The sequence below is a fragment of the Drosophila gunungcola genome (genome assembly GCF_025200985.1).
Source record: "Drosophila gunungcola strain Sukarami chromosome 3L unlocalized genomic scaffold, Dgunungcola_SK_2 000005F, whole genome shotgun sequence".
NCBI lineage: Eukaryota > Metazoa > Arthropoda > Insecta > Diptera > Drosophilidae > Drosophila > Drosophila gunungcola.
In genome coordinates, this window is record NW_026453180.1 from 3,774,196 (window position 1) to 3,800,511 (window position 26,316).

Sequence of the window (26,316 nt, forward strand, 5' to 3'; positions counted from 1 at the left end):
TGAGGAATCCGGAAAATTAACTTGAAGAATTTAATTTATACAAACCAGCAACAAGTGCTTAACAATTTGGTGTACTTGCTTAGGAAAACCAGTTCTTATATATCAACCAAAAATGCTAAAGAATTCGCGTATTATTCCTTCAAAAAATTATAGAGAAACACCAATTCTATATATCAGTCAATCAAAATTGCTGAAGAATTCGCGTACTTGCTTCAAACAATTTAAAAAATTGAAGTCATTTAAAATTTCTGGCCTACATTATTATATAGGTGTTGCCATCACTGAAAACGGATAAAGAAGTTGCAGGCCAAATGCATAACGGTGTTTGCAATGGCCCAAAGAGGGAGACAGGGTGATTGGAGAGTGGTAGCAGCCTAGCAGCCGCTCATTCATGTTGTCTTTGGCTTGCTTTTTCCGGCAGGCGATCATAAAAATGTGCAGCCAACGGACCATAAATCTGGCGAAAACATTTTCCATGACGTAACCGAGGAATGTCTGTTGACTGGAGGCGGAAAAATGCATTTTAACATGGAGTTTTTATCGAGTTCTGTTATTTGGCCCAAAGAATACATTTTTCTTGCACATTGTTATTTTAAAGCAAGTCTTGGAAAACGCCAACACAAATTTGGCTTTAACGTCTTAAGCGTTTAAAAAGCTGATAATTTATATGTTCCCCGCAAGCTAAAAACATAAGGTATAAACATGTGTAAGAATAAACAACGCATGTTTTTTCATTGACTAATTTTGAGTAAACAAATGTATAAATGAAAAAGTTTACTTTTTTAATCGGCTTTAGAAAAAATAAAATGTTTATGGTACTGCATAATTTATTAAATAAATTAAATTTATCAAACAATAAAAAAACAAACCATTTGATATGGTTTGGCTTTGATGATAATCTGTTATTATTTAACTTTATATTTTAATTATATCAGAATTAGACATTAATAGATAGCCAGTTTCCCAGTTGGTAGTGTGGAAACAGATGTTAAAGACTTTTGGATAAGATTACATCTTTAAATACTACATTTTTAAACACGAAATCCAATTGAAAATAATATAATTTAATCCAAATTAAAAGTAGGTCTACAAAAATGATGCTGTTGAAAGATGGGGTAATGGTTAATCGTGATTGTGACGCACACTCTGCGCAAAACACATGGCCACGAAGTGCTGGGCCACTAGTGCAATCAATTTTTATGAATGAATCGAATGGTCAGTTGCTCTTGTTGTACTTCATTTATTGTGTTTGTTGTTATTGCTACTGTTACGCCCTGCTGTGCAAAGGGGCTAGAAAAAAGGGGGCGGGGCAGGGCAGGGCAGGGTGTATTTAATTTATCGAAATGTATAGCAAATGTTTATTTGATCAATGAAATGAATTATTGTACGAGCACATTTGTATGTGTATGTTTGTGTCTCTGTACAAACACAAGCAGACATCCATTGAATGAAACAACAAATAAGAACTATAGATATAACACATCCATAAATGCCGCTCCATATGTGGGATGCAATTAACAACAAAAATAAAATAAAAGCGGGAGAAAACAACACATTTGTAATTGATTTCTTTTCAATGCAATTCATTGCCTGGTTTGTTTTTATATTTGCGCTTTTTGAAAACTTATTAAGGTTTTTTCTTACTCTTACTTTACTGCATTTGTTCTTTTTTGCAGCTTTATTGTCCAATAATTGAATGAACAAACAAATAAAGTTATAACAATAAACTGAGTTTTTTTAAGGCTTAAGGAAAGTATAAATTTAAAAACAGCGTAGAACCAGTCGAATAAAATACAAATATAAATAACAAGTACCAATTGTTTAGGATGAGCTTAACACAAATATTTTTTTTAAATTAAAAAAACTGGTCTTTTTTTGAATAAAGCTTTTTTAAAATAACAAAGAAATTTGGTAAGCAATGTTTTACGTTTCAATCTAAAAAAAGAGGATATCATCTGCCTTACATTTTCATATCCCATTTAGACTTGAAGAGTCTTTTTAAAAAATTTAAAAAAAAATCATTCTTTAGATATTTCAAATAAATTTTGTAAAATTTACAATTGTTTTACTTTTTTATTTCCCACTTAGAATGAGTGGATTTATTTGACGCCTCGGATAACGTAAAGGGTCCAGATCGGAGGAATACCAATTAATGGAACAGCGCAAGCGTAAGATTGATTGCCAAATCGCCAATCAACGCAACCTGCGACGTGTCAGAAATTAATGGGCTAAGCGAGACAAAACTTTTGCGCGGTTTTTTTTAGACATTTTTGTTGTTTGTTTGTAAAACGGCAGCAGCAGCGACCACTCAAATGACAATTTCCGGCCGTCAGTTTGGCAGTGCCAATAAATTGGCAACCCTGCTCGTATTTCAACGGCCACGCAAGCAAAAAGCCAAAGCAAAAGCACCGAAACTGAATCTGAATTTGAATCCAATTCCAAAAGGCCGTATATGTGGGTGCCTAGAAAAATGACTCTGGCAGCGATAACCATAAAATTTTATGGCATTTTACATAGCATTAGCAATAGTCGGGGTCCAAAAAAAAAAAGGTAAACTCTGAGAGTGTCTGTGAATGCTGTTAGCCAGTTACTAAATTTGGCTTAAATGAAGGCGAAACTTGTTACGTAGCCGGCCGGTGGTCGTCGATTTTGAGCCCACATGGTCAGCATCTCTGGTTAAAATCATGAATGAATATACAGTCTGTCACTCTGTCCGTTTGTCACTCATTCACTCAGTCACTCACTCAGTCAGTCAGTCAAGTGAGCTGGCCATAATTGATTTTCGAAACGAGCGCAGTAAACATGACGGCGACAAATTTTTCGTCTAAAATGTGACAAAATCGGTGGTGGGGCAAAAAAAAAATGATCAAAATCCGACAAAAACGTCGTGGCCATATGGACAACATGTGCATGCGACTGCAGAAATTGTTAATTCATTCATTAAGAGTTCGAGTGGACGTCCACCAAAAAACGATACCAAATCTAATGGGCGCGACTCAGAAAAACGACTTGGAAATTATTTCAGTGGGCCGCAAAGACAAAAGGAAGCTTAGATGGTCTAAATTTAACTGGAGCGGAGTTGTATTATCTTATCTTAGTAGTTTCCACAATAACTAACATCTTATACAAGAACATATCTTAACAGTAGTTGAAATACCACTTTAGACAAACTGCGAAGGAGTATGCATTAAAATGTAAACAGCCAACTTCCATTAGTCCACTTTATAAGCCACCTCAAATACAAGGTGTTACCACAGGCAGATTTAGAATATATATATCTGAAAGATGACCCCTTTGCGGCTTGAAACGTCCCTGGCCTCATCTCGTCATTCAGTCAGTCAGTCGCTCATTCATTCATTCAGTCATTTACTCATTCAGTTCACAACCACGCGCCCTGTGGCTGCATTTGGTGGCTAATTTGCATAGTTTTTCAGCTCCGTGTGCTTTATATTGCGTTGGCGTTTCGGCCCGGATCGTATTGGTATCGTATTGGAACCTTAAGGCCTGGGAAAGTGTTGCGGCCTGCCGATGATAATGATGGCAACATGGAGATGATGATGACACTGTGGGAAACCTTAGCAAATGTGGGCTGCTGTCGCTAATGAGCTTGTAGTGTCAGCAGAAACAGAAAAAATGTAGGTAGGTGTTTAGTTAATGCCACAAGGTACGAATATTAAGAATCACAAGAAAAATGCTTAAGAAGAATCTTCCTGAAGATTTAATTAATTGATTTCAAAACTGAAGAATTCGTGTAAAATATAAATTCTTTATTAAAATAAGGTAAGGAAATGCAAGACTTATTTCTTAAATCCAAATACAAAATTAATACAGTTAAATTCTAAGTATTTAGTTAAGAGCTTAAGATATTGCGAGAAGAATCTTCTTATAACTTGTTAAATAAAGAAATGCTTAAGAAATTCCGGATTTATTTCCAAATAATAATTAAAAGAAACTAAATTGTTTGAATTTTTATGTAATATTCATTTGATATGAAAGACATGTCTTTATTTTTATTTGAAATAATCTAAATGAACACCCTAATAGTGTGTGGCAGAAACAAAACTTAACTGGAAAACAGAAAATTGCTGAAACAACAGAACGCTCAAATATCGGGGTCTTGGATCAAATGGCCCATATGTGTTCGTCTGTTTATTGTTTTGTTCACTTTATCCGCGCTTCCGTTGCAACATTTCCGCAGCTGAGGCAAGCGAAAAAACAAATTAAATGAAATAAAGCGAACGAACACTTCTGATTATCTAATTCCCATTAAAAAGCCAAGCAAACTCGATTAATTCATTTCATTTAAGGCGTGTGAAATTGATTAGGGGCAAGAAGCGTTGCTAGAAAATAAATATTTGCTAAATTGGAATTTGAGTTGTCATATCCGCTGCTTCCATATATACACACCGACGGAATATAAATATATATGTATATAAAGGAATAAACATATATCTGCGAATGCGTGTGCGTATCTACATAGTGGCTATATAGAGCGGCCAGTATTTTTAGTTGGGTGTTCAATCTTCTCGAGACTTTGAGACTGGGGGGCAGACAGCGAAATGAAATGGTTACAGTGCGTGTTCAGTTGGCTGGGCGCCCGCCATTCGGCTTCTTTTGGCATGAATCATACCCATGATCATCATTATCATCATCTTGATCATCTTGGTGGCTAGAACGGCCGGGTTTGCATTTTACAAAAATACGCATTTTTATGTTTACGGCGTAGTCTGCCAGACAGAAGCATAGAAATCTCGTCGTCGTCCCCGCCTTCTCACGCACTCATAATTCCCAAATCCAAAATAGTTTTTTGGCCAGCGACAAAATTTACAACTTTGTCGCCGCACCAAAACTCAATTTACCAGCTATCGAAAAAACAGCCAGGGAAGGAGCTTAAGAATTTGCGAGAAGAATCTTTTTTTAATTTCGCATTTATTTTCAAACAAGAATTTTAAACAATTAATTTGAATGCATTTAATATTTAAAGTTCTTTGTCAGCTATCGAAAAGTAAGCATGAAAAAAACGCCAGAATAAGCTAAAGAATTCGCGAAAATAAAAGGCTGAATTTTTCCACATATGAATGACACAATTAATTGGTATGCAACAAAAATGTAATATATGTTTTGAACAAAACGACGTATAGAGCTTAAGAATTTTTGTGAAGAATCTTATTTTTCATTGTTTATAATAGAGTTTGATGCAATTCATTGGTATGCATTTAAGTTTAGTATTTATAGTTCCAATTTACAACTTTGTCGCCGCACCAATTTCCATTTGCCATATAGCCAAAAAGTAGACAGGGAAAATGGGTAATTTTCCAAACTGCGTACTAGTTTGTTTTCCCGTTTCTCCGACTAGCTACTAGATTTTGTTTATCGCCGGACTTACGAGCTGTTAGAAATATCCCGCCATGGGCAGAAATAAATAATGTGTACATAAATTGCAGAGCTCACCTATTAAAAGGTTATCTCTCCCTCCGTTTTTGGGATCTATGTGGCTGGCCCGAAAATATTCTTTTGGCTAATTGTCTAAACAAACGGTGCTAAATTATGTTAGCGCTTCGTCTGAGATCTTTCCCTTGGGCGATTTTTCTTTACACCCATGTTTTGGTTGTTATTCATTTGGGACTTGTTGCATGCGCACGTGTGGTCCATTATTTGGCAGAGAACAGAAAGGTATAACGATGATTTAAAAGGGCCTCCATCAATTTATCAGAAAATATTCCAAATCTGGTTTGCATCTATATGCCTAGTATGTGTTTATTTTTAATTATGGCTTTAAAAATAACATACAGTTTAAAAATAATGACTCTTTAAATATAAGAATGGGAAGAGAACCTTTTTTTACTTAAATAAATTAAACAAAAACACTTCTTAACAAGGTAAAAAAAAGTGGTGACGATCGTACCTTTAACACCCAAAACTACTGATCAAAAAATTTTGTGCCGAAAAATGTTACATTTTTTCCGACCAGTTTTGTAATTAAAACACAACGTATTAAGTTAAAAGTAGTTAAATACTTACCGGAATTTTAGATGTGCGCAGGAACTCCAAGAGTGCCTCCAACGAACCCAGCGTGGAGGCCTGGACATGAACGCCTGTCTGGGCAAGTTTAATGTGACTAAGGGCGCTCTTAAGCTCCCGGGCAACTTCATCTCTGAAAACCACACATAAAGAACAGCATTAAACACAAATTTCAACATTTATAACATAAAAAACTACCTAAATTAAATTTATAATGATGGTAAATAGCTTAAATAGATAAACAAAGTCTTTAAAATGTTCTGCCATAATTAACTAAATAAACTATTTATGAAAAAGTACAAAAAAAATTGTTTGAAAAATAGCAATATTAATAATTATATCAAATTTAACAAAAACTAAATATTTTCCAACAAAACAAATTGAATACAAAATGAAGTAAATATTTTATACAAACGCACGTGCAAATCTCGACCTCATCCGGCTTGTGGGCAATCAGCAGATTGATGCCTGCAATGGCCTTCTCCAGATCCTTGGCAGCGATCTTGACGCCCTGCGCGGCCTTCACCTCCTTGTACTCCACATAGGCGTTCTTCACGCGCAGCTCCTTCATGGGCTGTGGCATCAAAAGGGAACGGATCTGCGTGACAATGGGTCCGTCTGTTCCGGCCACAACCATAGTTTGGCCCTCGCGCAGCTTGCCATTGATCAAAATGGCATCGATGGTGGTACCCAATCCGGGCAGTGCCTTCACCTCCAGCACGGTAGCCTGCAGCTCCTCGGAGTACATCAGACGCTTGGCCAGCATGTTCTGACAGAAGTCGGCGATCATGAAGAGCAGATTGCCCATGCCCTCGCCCGTGATCGCACTGGTTGGCACCAGTGAAATGTACGTCTTGGGATCCGTGTTCTCGTAGAAGAGGGCCGCATTCAATCCCTGCTCCGCAAACTCCAAAATCACTTTCTTGGTGCGCTGCTGGAACTCCAGCTGTGTGTTGCTCGCCTGCTCCTTCAGGACATCCCTCACATCCCGCCGGCCCAGCTGCTTCCAATCGTACAAGCGATCGATCTTGTTGAGGGCCACTATAAACGGGCACTTCTTTTTCTTGAGCAGCTGAATGGACTCGAGGGTCTGTGGCTCCAGGCCGTGCATAATGTCCACCACCAGGATGGCAATGTCGCAGAGCGAGGAACCTCGGTTCCGCAGGTTACTAAACGATTCGTGACCGGGTGTGTCGATGATCAGCAGGCCAGGCAAGCGATGCTCGAAGCCAACAGCGGACTTCACATATTTCGTCTGCTCTTTGATGGCATCGATGGGCACATTTGTGGCTCCAATTTGCTGTGTGATGCCTCCCGCTTCGGAGTCCTGGACATGAGTACGCCTCAGCTTGTCCAGGATCTTGGTTTTGCCCGTATCTACGTGTCCCAGGACACAGACCACGCCTGCCCGCAGCTCATCGGTGGTTCGCTTCTTTTCCGCCTCTTCCTGACGCTTTAGTATTCTGGCTTCGGCGCGTAGTCTTCGTGACTCCGGGTCATTGGCCAGTGCCGTTTCCTTTTCCTGCGAGTCATCGCTTTCCTCATCGGAATCATCGCTGTCATCGTCATCCTCATCGTCATCGTTATCCTCGTCGGTGTCCTCATCCTCTTCGTCGCCCGCCTTGCCATTGTTGGTGGCCTGAGAGGATTCCTCCTCGGGTTCCGGCTCCGCCTCGCTGTCGGTAGCATCCCAGCTCTCCTTGACCACCTCCTCCTCGGCCTTTTGGGCCGCAGCTGCAGCGGCGGCAGCGGCAGCCGCTTGAGCCTCCGCCGCCTTAGCCTCCTCCTCGGCGACCTCCTCTTTGGGACCCTTCTTCTTGTTCGGACGGATGCGGGTTCCTGGAAGGGATTACTGGGTTAAATATGGTGAAATTTTGTGTTTACTGAATTGTGATCAGTTGCTTATAAAAATAAACTAACATATTACTTACTAAAGGTTAAGTTTAATAACAGATTAGTAGTTTAAGTTTTAAGTTATAAAAAGATTAAAAACCAAAATAATATAATACTAAGTAAAGATAATATTTAAAAATATATTTATAGTTTAAGCTTTCAGTCAAAAGAGGTTGCTTTAAAACTTGATTTATAAAAAGCAAAAATTTCAAAACAAAATAATACAATTGAAATTACTATTGCCTAACATGTTAAAAATTTAGATATTTCACCGTGGCTTTCTAAGAAACATTTCGTGTATTTACTAGTTATGTAATTCTTATGTAATTTAAATTACCATTAATTATTGTCTGCGTTAATTTAGGATTTTAAACACCGCAACAAAGAAATCAAGAAGAGGCGACAGTTGCATACAAATTTAAAGAGAAAGTTTAACTATTTATATAAAAAGTGTTGCACAATTTTCTAGTAATGTTATTCAGTGTTTCAGTTTAGTAGCTTATGCAGATTTTAAATATAACTTTCACTACCAAATATAACTAAGTAACGAATCTAATAAGGGAGATCACTAGCAATATTAATATTAATATAAAATATTAATAACTGGCTAAAAATCCAGACCACAAAGCTGTAACAAATTGCAATTTCCTGCTATAACAAGCGCAGAGTAAGCCAAATCACCTGGTCGCGTGGGTCGCTTGTCGTTGGGATCGGGAATCTCCAATCCTTGGGCCTTCAGGGACTCCAGCAGAGCTTGTGCCCTGGCCCGATCCTCCTTCTGCTTCTTGGTGAGCAGTTTGCCCTCGGCCTTCAGGCGAGCTTTGCGCTCCGCCTCGCGCTGCTTCTTTTTCTCCTTCTTCTCCGCCTCCAGACGCACTGCCTCCAGGCGGGCCTCCTCGCGCTCATCCTCCAGGCGCATGCGCTCGGCCTCCTCGCGCTCCAGGCGCTCCTCCTCCTCCTTGCGCTTCTTCAGCTGCTCCTGCATGGCGGCCACCATGGCAGCGGACATGCCCTTCTTCTTGGTGTCCTTTTTCTCCTCCTCGACCTCGGCCTTTTTGTCTTTTTTGCCCTTCTTCTTCTGGTTCTTGCTGGTCTTATCTTCCTCATCGCCGGGTACTTCCACTGGGATTTCCTCGGGAGCTGGAGGTTCTGGCTCGGGAGCTGGTTTCTCTACAGGCTTCACTTTGGGTTCTGTGGCTGCCTTTTGCTTGGCCAGAGCAGCTTCCCTCTTCTGGCGCTCCTTCTTCTCCTTTTTCTTCTGGGCAGCCGACTTCATGGTGCTGCCCTCCTCACCATCATCGCTGCCCTCATCCTCTCCAGCATTTTCTGCGGCAGGAGCTTGTTTAGCCTGCTTCTTGTTCTTTTTCTTCTTAGAGAACTCATCGGCCAGCTCTTCGGGGGAGACAACGGTGGCAGGAGTAGCCTCTCCAGCATATTCTGCTTGAAGTTCGGCCAAAACCTTGTCCAGATCTTCATCGTCATCGTCTTTGCCCTTGCGTTTGGCCTTCTTGCTCTTCTTTTCCTGCTTCTGCGGTTTGGCAACCACTTTTTCCTCCTCCTCTGACTGGCTTTCCTGGGCAGCCGGCTCATCCTGGTCGTCGTCGTCCATTAGTAGTTCAAATGCGGACTTCTTGGCGGGCTTACCCTTGGGGGCCAGCACTTCCCCGTCATCGGAGTCCTCATTCTTGGCTGCCTTGCCTTTTCCCTTGACACTGAGCTTGCCAACACCTTTGCTCAACGTTTGGACATCATCCTGGCCGGCTTTGTTGCCCTTCTGGGGCTGGTTCTTCTTGTTGTTGAGGCTCACCTGGTCGCTGTCCACATCGGAGCTGAAAGAAATGCAATGGTGTGTAGAAAGTTTGCCAACTTGGCAGGTGGTTGGCAGACACTCACATTTCATCCGCCGAGGAACCGCCTTCGACCTTGGTCAGTATCTCTTTCTTGCCCTTTTTAGCTTTAACCATCTTCCCGTTTGCGACTGCAACACGATGCTCCTCCGCTGGCCAAAAACCAAGAACCCTGGGTTATTCACTGCTGAAAGTGACGCCTCGGCAGTCAAAAAGAGAAAAAAAAAACTGAGGAGTAGGACTTTTTTGCTGGATGGGTGCTTCTAGTTGTCCTGCTGCTGATCTGCTGATCTTCCTATCCTGCTAATCGTGATCCTAGTCCTGCGCTTCGAGGCACTCTAATCCTGAATTTGGCACGGTAGCTGGCCAATTTTCAAGCGGTTTTTATTTAACCGTAGAAATTTTGCACACAAACACGTTGGACGAATGGGTGGACGCGGGGGGGGTTTCAGTGTGACCATTCGGTGGATCAACTGAAAATCACAAAACAAGTTATCGATTATCGCAAACCCTTTGCTTGTGCAGATGCGAGGTATATTGAATTTCAGAAATGTATGTTACAAAAGTGTATAACTCCCGATCATTCAGGCTGATCCTGCCATTTTATATATATAGAATTAAAGGGGTTAAAAAATCAAGATTTCATAATGCCTGCAGAAAATTTAAATAATTTTAATAATAAAACCACATTTGGTTATTTGATTTGATTTCACCCATCTATTGGTATAGATTTCTAAGTGCATCATTTATTTATGTGACTGTAAGCCCCGACCTCCTATTGCAATTAAAGAATATATAATTGTAAAAAATTCACATTGCAAAAATAGAGACTAAATGTGTTGTTAAAGTTGGGTTACAATTTTTTATAAAAACTCTGTTAAAATAAGTAGAGGTTTTCAATTGTTTAATGGGGTTACTCTAGATCTATGTTTAAATTAAGTTATTTATTATTTACCGTCGCTTTTTAGTTGTCTCGCAACCAAAGTTGCCAAGGCGCCGGCGTGCGCTTATTAGGGTGGACCATTTATCGCCGTGGTAATTATGTATTTCTATTCATCACATATATTAAGATGACGTCTTGAGTTTTTGATTCACCAATTTATTTGTGGATTGGCTTGAAAATATTATAAAACTTCATTGACGACTAAAATTATACGACGTGCAATGTCTATGGTAGACCATTTATTAGCTTTGAATTGTCATATATTATACATTCGTCACATGTGTCGCAGAGATCTCCTTACGAATTTAATGGTCGGAAGTTTTAAACATAATATTAAACTCTTAAAATCTCAGCGATGGTATAAGTCTAAATAATTTGGAGTATAATTTTAATTTCTCTGACAGGTTTATGGTTATGCATTAATGACATTTAACTGATTGTAATGTTTGATCCTAAAAGTTATAGAAAAGTGAAAAAATAACAGCATCATCAAATTTTGTTGACACACAAATAATAAATGAAGGGTTAAACAATTCGTAATAACTTTTGTTAATTAAAAACAGATAAGTGGATATTTAAAACCGCTGAGATGATCAAGAAAACGTATAATTTGCAGTGCGCTGTCAAATGACTTAGTTGTAATATCCTCACTAAGGGTATACACGAGAGGTATACTTTTTAAGTATATACTGCAAAGCAGTTTTTTGTTAATTAAAAACAGATAAGTGGATATTTAAAACCGCTGAGATGATCAAGAAAAGGTATAATTTGCAGTGCGCTGTCAAATGACTTAGTTGTAATATCCTCACTAAGGGTATACACGAGAGGTATACTTTTTAAGTATATACTGCAAAGCCCCATGGGTATTTTCTAGACTTCAAGATACGGGCACACCAAAATTCCTCTACTTAAAAAGTTCGCGGAGAGGAATACGGTTTGTCCTTAATTTCTATTCAGAATTTTTTTGAATGTGCATTTATTTACTATCTGATTTATAGTAAATTCTATAAAGGTTCGTTCATTAATTCACGAACTTTGCAAATTTATGTGAGCTTAAAGGCAGAATGAAAAGCCGGCAGTAAAATCGGCAAAAGCCGGCTGGAAACTATTTACTTTCCCCTTTTTTTTAAGTATAGCTTGGCATTCCAGGAGAATTGGGGGTTGGAGGATGTCTAGCGAAGCGTCTGGAAGTATTACGATTAAAGAAGAAGCATCAACGAGTGGTACGGCGTCCAATATTCCTGTAGAATCCACCGAAACGGAGGTTTGTTGTTGTAATCTGTATGTTGCTGTGTGAGTGCGAAAGACAAGACTATTGAAAGGGATAACTGTAAAAGCGGCAGCATTGACATTCATTTTGACATTTTTACAGTTGTCTTAATATTACACTGAAAATTAAATATGGTTTAAAACTAAACATAGATTTTATTTTAAACTAAACACGCGGCCTAAAAAATATGTTGCTAAGTTTTAACTCTTTAAAATAAAATAATTTATTAAAAAATATAGGTTTAAACCGCATATTGGGGAACTTGAAAATTAAATTAAATGATTTCGGTCCATAACTAAAAGTACCCTATTTCGAAGTCTCCTTGAATAGCTATTATTTTTGGGATTAAAAATTGTATTCAGCTCAAAGGCCTTATAAAATATGCATTTAATAGCGAGTTTTAAGTGGACGGATAATTTTTTGAACCTTAATGGCATTGTTAATTCAAAATATCTATGAATCGATTATAAGTTTGAAAACTATAGGGTACTTGAGTGTTCGGTTTCCGAAACGCCAATGTGCAGAACCCCCACAAATGTTTATAATAACTCTTGTCCCCAATTTCAGGCTAAGAAACCAGAGATCAGCGCTGACAAGGCGCAATTAAGCGAAGCCGAGGGCGGAAAGGTGGTGGATTCGACAGAGAGCCATTTGAAACGTCTGCAGAATCTGCGCAAGGAATTGGGCTACCTCAGCGAAACGGACTGGATGTACGACAGTCTGGAAAAGAAACCCGCTCAGTAAAAATAGAACCCTAAACCCTAATCCCCAAAATGTTGACACTCGTTCGCAAACTTTTCGCCAATGCGGATCGCGAGCGGGAGTTTCTTGAGGAGCGTATGGAGCAGGAGAATCGCTTCTTGGACCAAAAGCTATTGGAAGAGGAGATCGATCGGCAGCGTCAGGCGAATCCATCCGAAATGGATGGTGTTATTACCAACAAGATGAGTGAACTCACGCAGGGAGTCGCACGTTTGGAAATAGGAAACTGCTCAGCGAGAAAGGGAGTGATCACCAGTTTGACCAGCAACACTGGAGCCATCGACAAGGTCCATTTCTTCGATAGTAAGGTGGCAGAGGATATATTTCTGGAGTTGCATGTCGGTTGTGTGGTGGAATATCTGACCTATCAGCAGGAGCACGAGGAGAACGTACGAGTGGTCAAGGTGAAACGCGTCCTGGAGCAAAACTGGGAGAATACAAACCATATCCAGGTGGGCACTTCATTATAGTTTAACAAGAAAGCAAATTTAAAGAATCCTTTTTAGATCGATGACGCTGTGGACAAACTGAAGGACGAGAAGCCCACCTACTTCAACACCCAGATAAGAAGCGTTCTGGGCTTGATTCGCCAGCGCCTGGCTTCCTCCATCGAAGTGGAGACGGAGTATGGACAACTCACTGTGGAGCTGGACAACATAGAGATGACCTTCATTCCCAAGACAGGTGATCGCGTGCGCCTGGAGTGCAACATTCAATTGGACGACGGTTTCGTGGACAAACAGGGTGAAATTCTGCAGGTGACCAAGGTCTTTCCCACGCGCATCGAAGAGGCTGAGAAGTGTGTTGTGGAGCGCGTTTACACGGATCTGGCGGTTCTGGGTCCGGAGATTTACGTCCTAAAAACGGACCTGCCCACGGGAACAGACCTCCACCTGGGTGACTTTGTTCTGGCCGATCTCATCGAGTGTCAGTATGTGAGTTGCAGGAATAAGAACTTAATTCCATAAGACTTTTCCCCTTAACTAAAGTATCTTTATTATTTCTTAGTCCAAATTCTCGAGACGCGCCATTAAACTTACACCCTTGGAGAAGAACTTTGGAGAAACGAGGGTTATGTCCCAGGGTAGTAACTCAGGATCTTCGAGCAGCGGACATGCAGTCTCGATAACAGGAGCAAACCGCTTCATCACCACTGAGCTCTGGCAAAAACACACAATTTCGCTGAAACTGAGCAACAATCTGAACAGGATGATCCGCCTGGAGGGCATCGTAGTCTCCAACGACAGTGAGTCCCAGTTGAGCGTGAAGGAACCGCTGGAACCCATGGACATAGAATGCGGCGGCGAAAAAACAATAGTCTTCGAGATTCACACCCAGTTCATGGGCGAGGCTAACGAGAAATACGAGCTGAACTTTGGTCGTTTTAAAGTGAAGCGCTCATTCACGGTCATCGTTTGCGAAACCAAAGAGGAAGCCGCCGAGGCCGAGAGGCGAGTAATAGCCGCCGAAAGTCTGATGGCAACCGGACGCACGATCCACCAGAGATCCCGCTTCTATGCCAACCAAGTGTGGTGCAACAAGATGGATGTGGTCCCTGGCGAATACGTGGTCACCAAGCGCAGATTTTTAGCCCTTCGCTTGGGTTTCTTTGAGGTGAGAAGGTCTCAACATAAAATTAAACCTCAGAACACGAATTTCAGCCCATTTTTTACGTTAATAACCGAGCACTACAAAGTTTAGGATAAACTTTTCTTAAAATCTAGGACAGAAAGTCATAAAAAAAGAAAACGTTTCTAAAGTGTTACAAAATGTTAAAAAAGAAGGGATTTATTTTGAGAGAACTTGTTTATTATTGTAATATAATAATAATCTACCCAATAATATACCCAAGAAAATTGTATGCAATGTAAATTAAGATTTTCATCAAACAATTTTTAAATAAGCTTTTTTTTTCTAATTTTAAGGTTCCTGAGAAGTTGCGTAAACTTTACTTGACCGTTGAACGGCGCCAGGAACTGTGCGATATTCTGGAGCAGCACTATTCCAGCATCAAGGAACCGCTGGACTTTCGCAACTATGTGCAGCGTTGGGGTTTGTTCCTGCACCTGGAGGAGATCGAATGCTTTGTGAGCTTCCGCAACTTCGACCGGGATCGAGCCCATTTCCAGCGAGACGGGGAGTTCCTGTCGCTGCAGATCGAGAATCTGGCCGAGCGTCGTCCATCGCTGGTCGTGGGCGATGTAGTACGGGCCATAAATCCCTGGGCGAATGTCGATTCCAAGGAAAACAAGTGCTACGAGGGCATCATCCACAAGGTGCTTTTTAATAGGGTACTGCTGAAATTTAACGCCAGTTTCCAGCAGAAATACAATGGCGAGGATTACCGACTGGAGTTTTACTTCTCCCGCTTTACTTTTCGCAAGCAGCACCATGCCGTATCGAAAATTGGAAGCGTGATGGGCGAACACTTTCTGTTCCCCAGCAAGGTGACCAAGCGCGAGAATCCCCAGCTGGAAGTGCGAATGGATGGTGAAGATATGTACCTGTACGATTCGAAATTGCCCTGGTACAATCCATCGCTCAATATCATCCAAAAGCGGGCTGTTTACAATATTTTAAAAGGCGAAGCAGAAGACATTCCTTATGTGATCTTTGGGCCACCGGGCACTGGAAAAACGGTGACCCTTGTGGAGACTTTGCTGCAATTGGTGCGGAATCTACCAGGTGCTCGGATCTTGGTGGGAACTCCCTCGAATAGCTCAGCGGATTTGGTGACCAAGCGATTGATCGATTGCAATGTGTTGCTGCCGGGAGATTTCATCCGTCTTGTGTCGCACAATCAAGTGGAGAGGGATGCAATCCCGCCCGAATTGATGAGCTACTGTGCCACGGTGGACCACGGAATGGTCGGCAGCTGCGAGGACAGTGTGAGTACACCCAGAAAAATATCATGCAAAGTCAACCATTACAAACTCTACCAACCTATGCAATGTAGGTAATTGCCTTTAAAATATTATTTATTTATAAAATTTAAAAGAACACAGAAAAATAGTAATTGTCCAAATCAGTCGTTCTTTAACTATTTTTTTTCCTATTCTAATGGCCCAAAAAATAGTTCTTTTTTGATTTTACTAATTGAAGTATTGTAACATTTTTTCTTTGTTGATTTCAAATATGTTTTTTTTTTCTGTGAGTAGTATATCCTTTTTACATGACACAAAATATAGTTTACCATGTTTTCCCGCAGATGGTGACCACCGAATCGGGACTGAAGCTGCGCTGTCAGATGAAGTTCATTGGGAGTCACCGAATCACCATCTCTACATGCGCTACTTTGGGTAACTTTTTGCAAATGGGATTCCCGACGGGACACTTTACCCATGCACTTTTCGACGAGGCTGGGCAATGCACCGAACCGGAGACAATGGTGCCCATTGTGATGCTCACCAAGAAACGCAGTCAAGTCATTCTGGCCGGAGATCCTCGCCAGCTGCAGGCCGTTGTGATCAATAAGTTTGCGGGCGAAAGGGGATTTTCGATGTCCTTTCTGGAGCGATTGCTTGACCGTTCGCCCTATCGAAAGGATCTTCAGCGATATCCCAATACCTCGGGCTACAATCCCGCTGTGCTGACCAAGCTATTGTACAACTACCGGGCATTGCCTTCGATTGTGAGCACTTACAGCAAGCTCTTCTACGACGACGAACTGATACCGATGGTCTCCGAAAAGGATTCGCGGGAATGTCAGCTACTTTCCAAACTACGTGTGGTTTTCGAGCCCGAAAAGGATATGCCGCAGGCGCATGGCACGTTCTTTTATGGAATCACTGGCGAGAATAGGCAGGAACCGGACTCTCCATCCTGGTTTAATCCGCAAGAGGTAAGGGAGGTGTTCCTCATGACCATTGCCCTGTATCGCGCCAATGTCACACCGGAACAGATCGGCATACTCACGCCCTATGTGAAGCAAGTGAAGATGCTGCGCAACATGTTCATTGGCACCGATGTGGCCATGCCGAAGATTGGCTCCGTCGAGGAGTTTCAAGGACAGGTACGTCTGGATTTGGGTGTCGGAGAACTTCTGAATTTGCTTCTTAATAATTTCCAATTTCCAGGAACGCGACATAATGCTGATTTCTACAGTGCGATCGACTGAATCAATCCTGCGGATTGATGCCCGTTTGTCTTTGGGATTCGTACGTTGCAACAAACGTATGAACGTGGCCATTTCCCGGGCTCGAGCCATGATGATTGTCTTCGGAAATCCTTATCTCCTGGCCGTCGACGAATGTTGGCGGCAACTCATCTTGTTTTGTGCCAACAACAACGCCTACTTTGGATGTGAATTGCCACAAGCTGTCGTTAATCAGGAGGATGAAGATATTGACACATTCGTGCCCTAACATTATTGCCAAATATCCTTAAGACTACTAGACAAAATGTGTTCTCTGCATTCAGAGTGCTACCTACTATACAATACAATTTCTCCAATTGAGTTGGATTTAATTGAAACAAGGGTTATGTTTTGTTTAAGAAATCAAAGATATTTGCCGAATTTATAAAATAATTTTCTAAGAATTCAAAGTGACCTCCGATTTCAAATAAATATATATTTATATTCGAAAACGATGGTTTTAATTCTCCGATTTTAAAAATAAAAGAAATTTCTTTCTTTTTAAAAGCCAAATAAATTAAATTGGTGTTACCGAAACATAATTTTGAGTATTATAACTTGGGTACATACAGTCGGCTTTATTGTATCTCAGTTTATTGTATTCTTCAGAAGTGGATTCAACAAATAAAAAAAACTAGTATTTTAAAATTACTGAAATGATAAACTCATTTTATTGGGGATTACTTATTTACAATACCCTATTTCTATGCTTATATGTATACCAACAAGATCAGAAGAATACGTAAAATTTGATTTTTTGTTGTGTTTTAATATTATTAAATTTAAATTAAATAATTTTCTAATTACAACAACAACAACAAAAAATTAATAGCGCACTTACACTTGTACTGCGTTATTGCGATTCCCGCAAAAGATTTTTTAGTGCGTTTAGTTGAGTTTGGAGAAGTTTGAAATATAATTTTTTTGTCATTACAGTTCCTTTTTCAATTTATTTCGAGTTTTAATTCAGAAATCAAAGAACAAATTCGCTTTATTTCTTCAGTCGAACGCATATACTTTAGTTTGCTAAGTGACAACGGTCATTCTGCGTTAATTCCGATAACGATAGGAAACTCGCGTTAGTGTAAACAGGCTTTAATATTCTACTACTGCAATATTGTCATTTTGGAAATTAGGTTATATCTCAAGTTTTCTTAAGTCTGGCAACTCTGCACTTGCAAGCGCCGTTATCCTCGCCATATTTTTAGGTGTTTTGTTTTCTCTTCGTCGTTCGCATACTTCTCGGTTAAATAGTGAAATAATTAAAGATTAATATCAGGAAATTGCAAAAGAATGGACCAGAACCTGGCTGCCGAAGAAAACATCTTCGTGGTCAATGAAAAATCGGAGAAGAATCGCTATCAAACTGAAAACGAGGTAAAGGAATTTAATTGAATGTAATATATTCCAATGGATTTACACATTTCCATAAACTTTAGCGCCTGGCAAAAACCCATTGGCTCAGCGATTATGCCCGGGATATATTTTTCACAATGAGGGAGCAGGAAAAGCGTCGTCTGCCGATGTATTTCCTTTCGCCGCAAATTGATGAACGCCAAAAGATGCTGGAGTTGCTCCAAATGGTGGCCAAAACACACAAAATCAGTCGATGTGCCTTGCATTTGGGTAAGCAACTATAGTAGAGCCTCCCTAACTGGAAATAGAGGAGATGTCTAAGGAATATTGCTCGGAAAAAGCCTTGAAGTGTAGATCAAAATTGGTTTCTAAAACCTACAAATTCAGTCTATGTCCCTTGCATTTGGGTGAGCAACTACAGTAGAGCCCCCCGAACTGCAAATACAAGAAATTTCTAAGAAATGTGGATTGGAAAAGGCCCTAACATATTTTGCCAGCTATAGTCTCTATTTTTAAATTAAATTTAATCATTTTAACTGTTAAAAAGCTTGAAAAAGTACAGAAAAACCTTACTAACTTTTATAGAAAAGTAAATAAAAATGTAAACTCAATGTTATCTAAAATATCAAAGAGGTAAAATTCCTTATTACCTTCATTAAATTATATATTTAGTAAAACAAAAGTTACAAATCAAATTGCTGTGCTTCTTACTTATATGTGCACTGTACTTTAAAGCCTTCCTAATTCGAAATTTAATAAATTTTTCAAATTGCCGTATTTAAAGATTTTTTAAAGTACAAAAACTATTGAATTCACCGTGAAATTTCTTTAAAATGTCCTGATAATTTCAGGTATGTACTACATGGATCGCTTTTCGGACCACTACAAAATCCGTGTGGACAAGCTGTCTTTGGTGGCGCTCACCTGCCTCCATATTGCGGCCCAGATCGAGAACACCGATGCCTTTATACCGCGCTACAGCGAAATGAACCAGCTGGTGAGGAATGCCTACACAGCCTTCGAGTACAAGGCTGTGGAGCGGAAGCTGCTGTGCTTCCTCAACTTCGAGCTAGTGCGTCCCACAACGGCCAGTTTTGTGGAGCTCTTCGCCTGCAGTTTCCTCACTCGCTGCGATTTCGCGGCCTACACTAGGATGCTGGACGATTTCGAGAGGAATCAGAATCTGCATCCATATCAGCGATATGGAAGCTTCGAACAAATGTTGGCCAGTTTGGCGCAGTTGCTGCTCCGCATGGCGGATTATACATTAACCAGTGAGTGGATGATATACTGTGAGAAACTTATAATAGAACGTACCCCCCTTAGTTTTCAGATTTGCCAATGAACCGCCCTCACTTTTGGCCGCCGCCTGCATTGCTGCAGTTCGTCAGGTGAGCGGCGTGAAGCGCTGGTCGGGCTACCTCATCGGATTGACCGCCTACACCGAGGCCCAGGTGGAGCCCTTCATAGACGTGATAGCCGGCTACCATTTCTACCAAACCATCCAGCCAATTTGCGAAATTTCCTCCTCTGGCCAAGAAAGCAATCAGAATTTATCTAGTCCCGATTCAGGATTCGAGCAATCGCTCACTGAAAGCACGGATTTGGTGGTCTCCGATGAAGTGGTCAGCTTGGGAGTGGGCACCTATAACATTATCACTGTTCAGATGCAGGATTCAAGGGCTTCCGAAGCTCAAACGAATCTTAAACGTCCGCGGATCGAAGATAATGGCGAAACACAGCCGGCCCTAAAACAACCCAAAGTTGATTATGAACCCATAGATTAGGAAACCTTAAAAGTCAAAACCAGTTTCAAGGTGCCTAAATAAGAACGTAAAAACACAAATATTTCCTTGTTCAATTGATTTGAACCCAACTCCCTAGATTAGTAACCTAAAAAACTCGAAACCAATACAATTTGGAGAAAAACCAAATAGTTTTAAGGTGCCTTTCAAAAATCGAACAAAGATATGCCTCCGTTCAATTGATTTGAACCACCCAACATATCTCGTAATCGTTATACTCTGCTTTAATATATTATATTTAATATATATTTGAAAACTATGTTATAAACTTATGGATACACAATGTCAAAAACTCAACAAAAAAGAAGCATTATCAACTAAAAACAATAAAGACATTATTTATAATTTGCTTCAAAAACAATGGCCCTTGTTTAATTGTATCAGACATTTTTGTGAGCTGCTCAAATTCAAAACTTTCTATAACTAAAAGAGGGTTTACAATTAAATTTTGCGATTAAGGAACAATAAAAAGGTCTTTAAGGCATTCTTATTTTTACATAGGATTTAAGACTTAAGAGGTGAGTTTTTACGAAAAAGAGCGAGATAGTTTTTGGGACTAGAAGTCGTAATTGGACAAATGTTATTAATTTATGAGACGGAAATTGAAGTGAAGTTTAAAAAAAAATTGCAACAGATTTATTAAAATATTTTATATGTATAGAAAGTGGAAAACGTGTAATTTTAACTTGAAATTCCATGAACTAAAATAAATGACAGTATATTAACGTTGTCCAAAGATAACTTTTCGTCCCTTGGAATGTTTTTTGTACCAGGATAGCTCACGCTTTTCAATTTGATATATATGCCAAATGCACAAAGCGGGAATGCGTGACGGGAAAATCGTGGAAAATCTCAAACTAACTGAATACTTAAACCTGCATTGCTATCCCAGTAGTTTCGTAAGTAGTTTTCTCGTGGGGAAAGTGGCTTTGTTAACATAGAGTTCGTTTGAATTTATACAACATTTACAGGGACATCTGAGCAGCGAGATCGGCTTTCATCGCTGCATGTCGCGTCGTTTCAGCACATCGAAGATCACATCGGAGGCGTTCTGTTTGTTGCTGTTGGGATCATTACCCGAATCGTCCTCGGAATCGGTTTGCTCCAGCAATGGCACCGTCAGCGTGGAGTGCGATTTCACATGGACACCCACAATGGCACTGCCGCCCTCGTTGAATTTGTACTCGCCCGGCGATGTGGACTCCTCCACATCGTTGTCGGACTGCAGGTCCTTTTGCAGCCGCTGCGTCTCCTTCATACTGGTGTACTTGTGCAGCAGGTGGCAGACAATGCCCGCCAGGCATATGACCAATCCAATGTAATTGATCACACTCAAGTGATCGTTTTTGAGGGTCACAGCCAGGGCCAACTGGCAGATGTCCTTGAAGATCCCCGCAATCGAGAGCGTTAGGCTGGATGTCTTGCAGAGAACCAAAAACTCCGTGAATTCCATGAGGAAGGCCAGCAAAGCGCCAGCTGTAATCCTCGAAATGGCCCAGGTTATCTTAGTTGAGGTATGATTGTGCAGATCCGCCAACACTTCTATAAGATTGGGACCTGTAAAATGTATATGGAGTTATTAGATGCATATTTTCACTAATTTTATATCCAATATATTTAGCGATGAAAAAAATACTCAAAGCTGGCCTTCCTCGTTCTTATCAGCTACATAATAAGACCTGCTCGAAACCCACCTTCAATTCCCATAACCAGAGGCAACAGCGAGGCAATCATCCACGGCTGCATGTAGTATATCATGTCGATGGGGTTGTGCAATCCCAGCTTTGACTTCTGCATTATGAACTGTGCGAAACTCCATCGCAATCCGCTGCTCAGCGAGGCAAACAGAATGAAGAAAAAGCCCAGGGCATTGAACTGCGTGGACTTGTAGGTGAACATCACCAGCCCAGTGCCTATCAGTCCCACAATCGACACCAGATACCAGCTCTGAAAGTAAATAATGCCATTAACGCACAATCATCTTTATGGGGGTGCGAAAAAATCACATTCGCTGCAACGCATTTTGGAGAAACATCACTATACCCCTAATAAGTTTAAGTCACGTTCGAAAACCTGGGAATATCTCAATTATTTGCTGGATTTATTTATAATTTTTAACTTTGTATAATTATTAAATGCTGCAAAGGATTTGAATAAACCTAATAATAAAGAGACATTATTAAGGTTTTAATGAATTTTTAAAAATAATTAAATCCTATTACTCTTTATTATATTGATCATTAAACCCTTAAATTATTGAACTAAATTGAACCTGTTTTAAAAATAGCATTAATGCTTTTATAATCATAAACCTAACTTGATTTGGATAAACACAATATACATAAATCAAACCTGTTTAAAGCTATTTATAACCACTTCGTATAATCTAGCTGATAAATATATGCATTAAAAAATAAAAGCAAAATCACCCCATGGTTATAAATTAATAAATTATTCCTTATCTAAAAGTAAAACATACTTCTTATATTCATATATGAAGTTGGTAACAAATACATATTGATTTCATTTTATCTTTAGATAATGATTACTCATTAATTGGAATTTTGTTTTGATTTAGAAAATAATAGCAGGATAGTAAAATAATCTTTCAAACATTGTATTTTATACGGCTATCAATATAATTAGGAAAAGAATAGAATCGAACTTTTTACCAGTAAACTTTTAGTTCCAAGTCAATAAGAAATGTATTACATATCACACCAGGTGTACCCTCTTTGAAAAAGTTGAGTTGACACACAAGAAAATAATCGTTAACATTTGATAACAAGCTTAACAAATTGTGCAGTTTTATCAGTTCTTCATAGATATGAGGATTTTTTTTCATTAATATAATTGAAACCAAAATGATAAAGGCAATTGTTATACAGAAAAACATATTGAGCTCGACTGTTTTAGTAGCAAGATAGACATTTAAATGGGTTCATATCATGAAACGTTCTCAATAATTAAAAAACACTGTCTATCTATAAATACATTAAAATGGTTTCACATATTATTATTACTTTAAACAGTAAATATTAGATAGTTCTTCTATTGAGGCTTATAAAAATAAAAAACATAACGAAATATTATTATAAATCATATAACTGAAAGTTCTCTATAATTAAATCTTCTATTGTTAATGGTTTTCAGGTTTGATTTTATATAATTGAAAACATAACTATTAAGATAAAGGTCTACAAAAAAAGTTCTTCAACTCGAAAGTTTAAGTTGCAAACTAGCTATTTAAATGGTTATTATTGATATACTATATTATAATTATATCAAAGTTTCAGAAAGTTTATATCAGAAAGTTTATCTACGGTAAAGGGTTTCCAGGTTTGCTCACCTTTTTCTCCAGTCCCAAAGCGATGGCGAAGAGCAGGATAAACACAATGGTCGATGACTTGGTCATGGTGTATAGCGAAATGGGCACCAAAGCCAGTCCCCAGTTGGAGAATCCGATATCGATGGCACTGGCCACACCCGTGGGTGCCATTTTCCTGAGGGACACCCGCCAGTCCAGTTGAACCCTTGACCTGCCCATCCACATCCTATAGATATTTCTGGCCAGGGCGGCCAGCAGGAATTTAACAACCAGATGGTAGGACACAATGGCCAGGGGAAATGGCATCTGCCGAGTGATGTCCGTTTGGTAGAATGTCAGCGAAATGGACAGCGTTAGATACAACAGTATGAAGAACAGAGTGCCCACAGCCATTTGCATCAACATGTTTTCTTGGGCCATAGTTGAGGCTTCCCTGTTTTCCGGACCATTTCCCGATCCAGATTTTGCACCATTGTACGTAAAGTTGCTCGGCCGCACGCGATTTGCATTATTTAGCTGCGATTTCTGGGCAAGATCGAGCTCAATTTCCTCCTCATCAGCATCGCTGGCATTTCCAAGGGCACCAACTTCACCACTGGAATTCAAACGCTCGTATTTGGCAGCCACCATTATATGTTATTGGAAACACGCTTGGGAATTCCTGAAATAATAATAAATACTGTTAATACATATGGAAAACGCAAACGCAAACGCGGCAACTTTACTTCTTTTTTCTTTCTTGTTATCTTGAAGTCTACGTCCATATGTTCCGGATATTTTACGCCTTTTCCTCTTCTTCGTTTGTTATCTGCTACGTTTCTATATACACATGTATATTCCCGGTGGTTTGTGTAATAATGGAAATGGTTTTAATGGGTTTTACGCTGCCATTTCAACCAAAAAAACTTCTGTTTTTCGGTTTCGTTTCTTGCCAACTGTTTATACACAGGCAGTGGTGGCGCGGTGGCTAGTTTCTAGCAGGATTTAACTTGCGTGGTTGCGCGAGTACAGCGATATTAGCTAGAAGTGACAGCTCTGGCGGCTGGTGGGTGTGCGGTCATCGATATATATCGATTGCGACAACTTGGCAGTTTATTTAAACAGATTTTGTGAACAAAGAGAGTTTCGTCATTTTTTATTTACGTTTAACCCTACATGGCATTTGGCAGCTAAAATGGTTAATTTAATTAGATTTTGTTTACCGGTTATTTTATATTTTTGATGATAATAATGAGAATTCCTTAAGTAATAATAACTTTCACTGGAATTTAAAGCTTTATTGTTTTTGTTTTATAATTAAAAACAAAATAAGAATAATAAAATTCTATGGTGCCCAAATAAAAAGTCATATTGAGACTTATTTTAAAACAATGGAATTTAAAGTTATATTTTCTGAAAGTAATTCAAGTTTTTGTATATAAAAAAAAGAAACAAATAAGAAAAAGACTTGTCGCAGAATTCTCTTTTTTGATTAGGTTCACATTAAAATATCAGAATCGAATTGTTTCTAAATAAAAATTATCTATTTTGACTAATTTGAGGACGATAGATAACTTAATAAAGCAGATAATTTTCTCTATAGAATTATAAATAATAGTGTTATTTTGTAAGAGGAGTCATTATCTTAAAACGTCTGCTATTTAACTTTTTTATCATGAAAACTAAAAACCAATGGGTATGTCTTGTTTTTATTCACTTTCTACATTTTGTATAACATCATTTTTTTAGGAGCGTCCTTAATTTATTCCAAACTTAAAAAATGCCTTGATTTAAATTTGAAACGCTATCCAATTGCCAAAGTGCTTTTAAATAAATGCATTTTGCGTGCCAGTTGTTGAACAACTAGATAATTGATAACTTCTTGGTACAGTTAAATTTCCTTTATTTACTTTATTCCTATGCCGTATTTAAATGCTGTAGGACCACTGGCGCTGTTTGTAATAAAGAAAACCAATATTTAGTAAGAAGGAAGAACAATTTACATAAGAATTGCGATGTACCCAATCGAACAGCTGCGATTATAGCTCCAAAGAGGATGAAATTGAAGCGGACTTCAGATGCAACTCGTTTTTGCTCTTCGGCGGGATCGGGCTGGGATTGTTGCAGGCGGAACATCTTAGTGTTTTATATATTATTTATTTATTTACAAGAAAAACGTGCGGCACGACGGCACTGAAAAATTTTGGTATGACCGTTGCTTAAGTGCTGAAATATACCATGCGGCAATATAAAAAAAAAACGAAATCAGAAATATACCAAATATTAAATATTTGTAGATTTAAATATATTGTTATATATTTGTTTTGTATTTTAATTTATATTTTATTTATTACAATTTTAAAATTTTACCAAATAAATATCGCAAAATGCAAAAGGTTCCAGTTATTTAACAGAGCTAACGGTATTGTATCGAAGTTTTCCACCTAAATACCTCCTTTAACACATTTTGGTATGTTGTTCAGGTTGGTCACACTTAAATTTTAGGCAGGATACAAATCCGTGAGTATCCTGCTCGCCAAAAAAAGGATTTTTAGTTGATTTCAGCAGCAGCAACTCGTCGGATTCGTTGCGTATCTTAAGTTCGCGAATTTCCCCTTAAGCTCGTACAATTAAAATCGAAGCAAAATACAAAAAAAACAACCAAAATGCGGTGCGGTGTAAAAAAATAAATTTTGTAATCCTTTTTAAAACAAAAAGTGCAGAGAGTACAGCGACAAAGTGAGACAAATATCGAGAAGTGCAGTAAATAAAGAAAAACATACATCAAAATGTCGACAGTTGTTGAACAGGTGAGAAGAGAGAAAATAATACTTATAAAATGAAGAAAAAGGATTCTTTCAAGAACCCTCTTTATGTTATAATTTCCCGAGCTTATATAAACGAAGATTATCAGCCAATTGGCAAAATGTTTCGGTATTTTGCCTACAAGACCGCCGACTGCGTAACATTCGGTGTC

General features: G+C 39.1%; 6 protein-coding genes across 9 annotated transcripts in view; 3 read left to right on the top strand and 3 right to left on the bottom strand.

Annotated features, from left to right (window-relative positions):
- LOC128258986 (eukaryotic translation initiation factor 5B) overlaps positions 1-11,091 on the bottom strand; it is a 43,429-nt gene extending 32,338 nt beyond the window's left edge. Inside the window, exons 1-5 of the mRNA XM_052991043.1 lie at positions 10,717-11,091; positions 9,808-10,234; positions 8,596-9,743; positions 6,441-7,860; positions 6,022-6,154 (exon numbers count right to left, since the gene is read on the bottom strand). Coding sequence (XP_052847003.1) covers positions 6,022-6,154; positions 6,441-7,860; positions 8,596-9,743; positions 9,808-9,878 — 2,772 coding nt within the window. The 5' untranslated portion in view covers positions 9,879-10,234; positions 10,717-11,091. The remainder of the gene's footprint in view (positions 1-6,021; positions 6,155-6,440; positions 7,861-8,595; positions 9,744-9,807; positions 10,235-10,716) is intronic.
- A 488-nt stretch (positions 11,092-11,579) lies between these two features.
- On the top strand, positions 11,580-12,718 carry LOC128259225 (uncharacterized). Of its 4 annotated transcripts, none has more exons than XM_052991477.1 (3): positions 11,580-11,716; positions 11,841-11,968; positions 12,542-12,718. In XM_052991477.1, exons 2-3 carry the CDS (start codon positions 11,873-11,875, stop codon positions 12,716-12,718), a joined length of 273 nt encoding a protein of 90 aa, XP_052847437.1. In that variant the 5' UTR covers positions 11,580-11,716; positions 11,841-11,872. The 4 variants fall into 4 exon arrangements, with proteins under 4 accessions (XP_052847437.1, XP_052847439.1, XP_052847436.1 ...); XM_052991479.1 differs by having other exon boundaries at positions 11,590-11,716; positions 11,854-11,968; XM_052991476.1 differs by having other exon boundaries at positions 11,602-11,751; positions 11,836-11,968.
- A 29-nt stretch (positions 12,719-12,747) lies between these two features.
- On the top strand, positions 12,748-17,287 carry LOC128259224 (probable RNA helicase armi). The gene is made up of 6 exons (XM_052991475.1): positions 12,748-13,188; positions 13,243-13,671; positions 13,745-14,350; positions 14,662-15,624; positions 15,945-16,748; positions 16,813-17,287. The coding sequence occupies exons 1-6, from the start codon at positions 12,748-12,750 to the stop codon at positions 17,098-17,100; spliced, it is 3,531 nt and encodes a 1,176-aa protein (XP_052847435.1). The 3' UTR covers positions 17,101-17,287.
- A 703-nt stretch (positions 17,288-17,990) lies between these two features.
- LOC128259263 (cyclin-J) lies at positions 17,991-20,100 on the top strand. Its single transcript, XM_052991554.1, has 4 exons — positions 17,991-18,248; positions 18,311-18,497; positions 19,079-19,501; positions 19,554-20,100. The coding sequence occupies exons 1-4, from the start codon at positions 18,165-18,167 to the stop codon at positions 20,012-20,014; spliced, it is 1,155 nt and encodes a 384-aa protein (XP_052847514.1). The 5' UTR covers positions 17,991-18,164; the 3' UTR covers positions 20,015-20,100.
- A 554-nt stretch (positions 20,101-20,654) lies between these two features.
- On the bottom strand, positions 20,655-24,448 carry LOC128259262 (solute carrier family 35 member C2). The gene is made up of 4 exons (XM_052991553.1): positions 24,086-24,448; positions 23,382-24,021; positions 21,727-21,979; positions 20,655-21,589 (listed from the first exon to the last, which is right to left on the bottom strand). Exons 2-4 carry the CDS (start codon positions 23,988-23,990, stop codon positions 21,030-21,032), a joined length of 1,422 nt encoding a protein of 473 aa, XP_052847513.1. The 5' UTR covers positions 23,991-24,021; positions 24,086-24,448; the 3' UTR covers positions 20,655-21,029.
- A 584-nt stretch (positions 24,449-25,032) lies between these two features.
- On the bottom strand, positions 25,033-25,564 carry LOC128259208 (uncharacterized). The gene is made up of 2 exons (XM_052991456.1): positions 25,361-25,564; positions 25,033-25,291 (listed from the first exon to the last, which is right to left on the bottom strand). Exons 1-2 carry the CDS (start codon positions 25,473-25,475, stop codon positions 25,257-25,259), a joined length of 150 nt encoding a protein of 49 aa, XP_052847416.1. The 5' UTR covers positions 25,476-25,564; the 3' UTR covers positions 25,033-25,256.
- Positions 25,565-26,316: the final 752 nt, after the last annotated feature.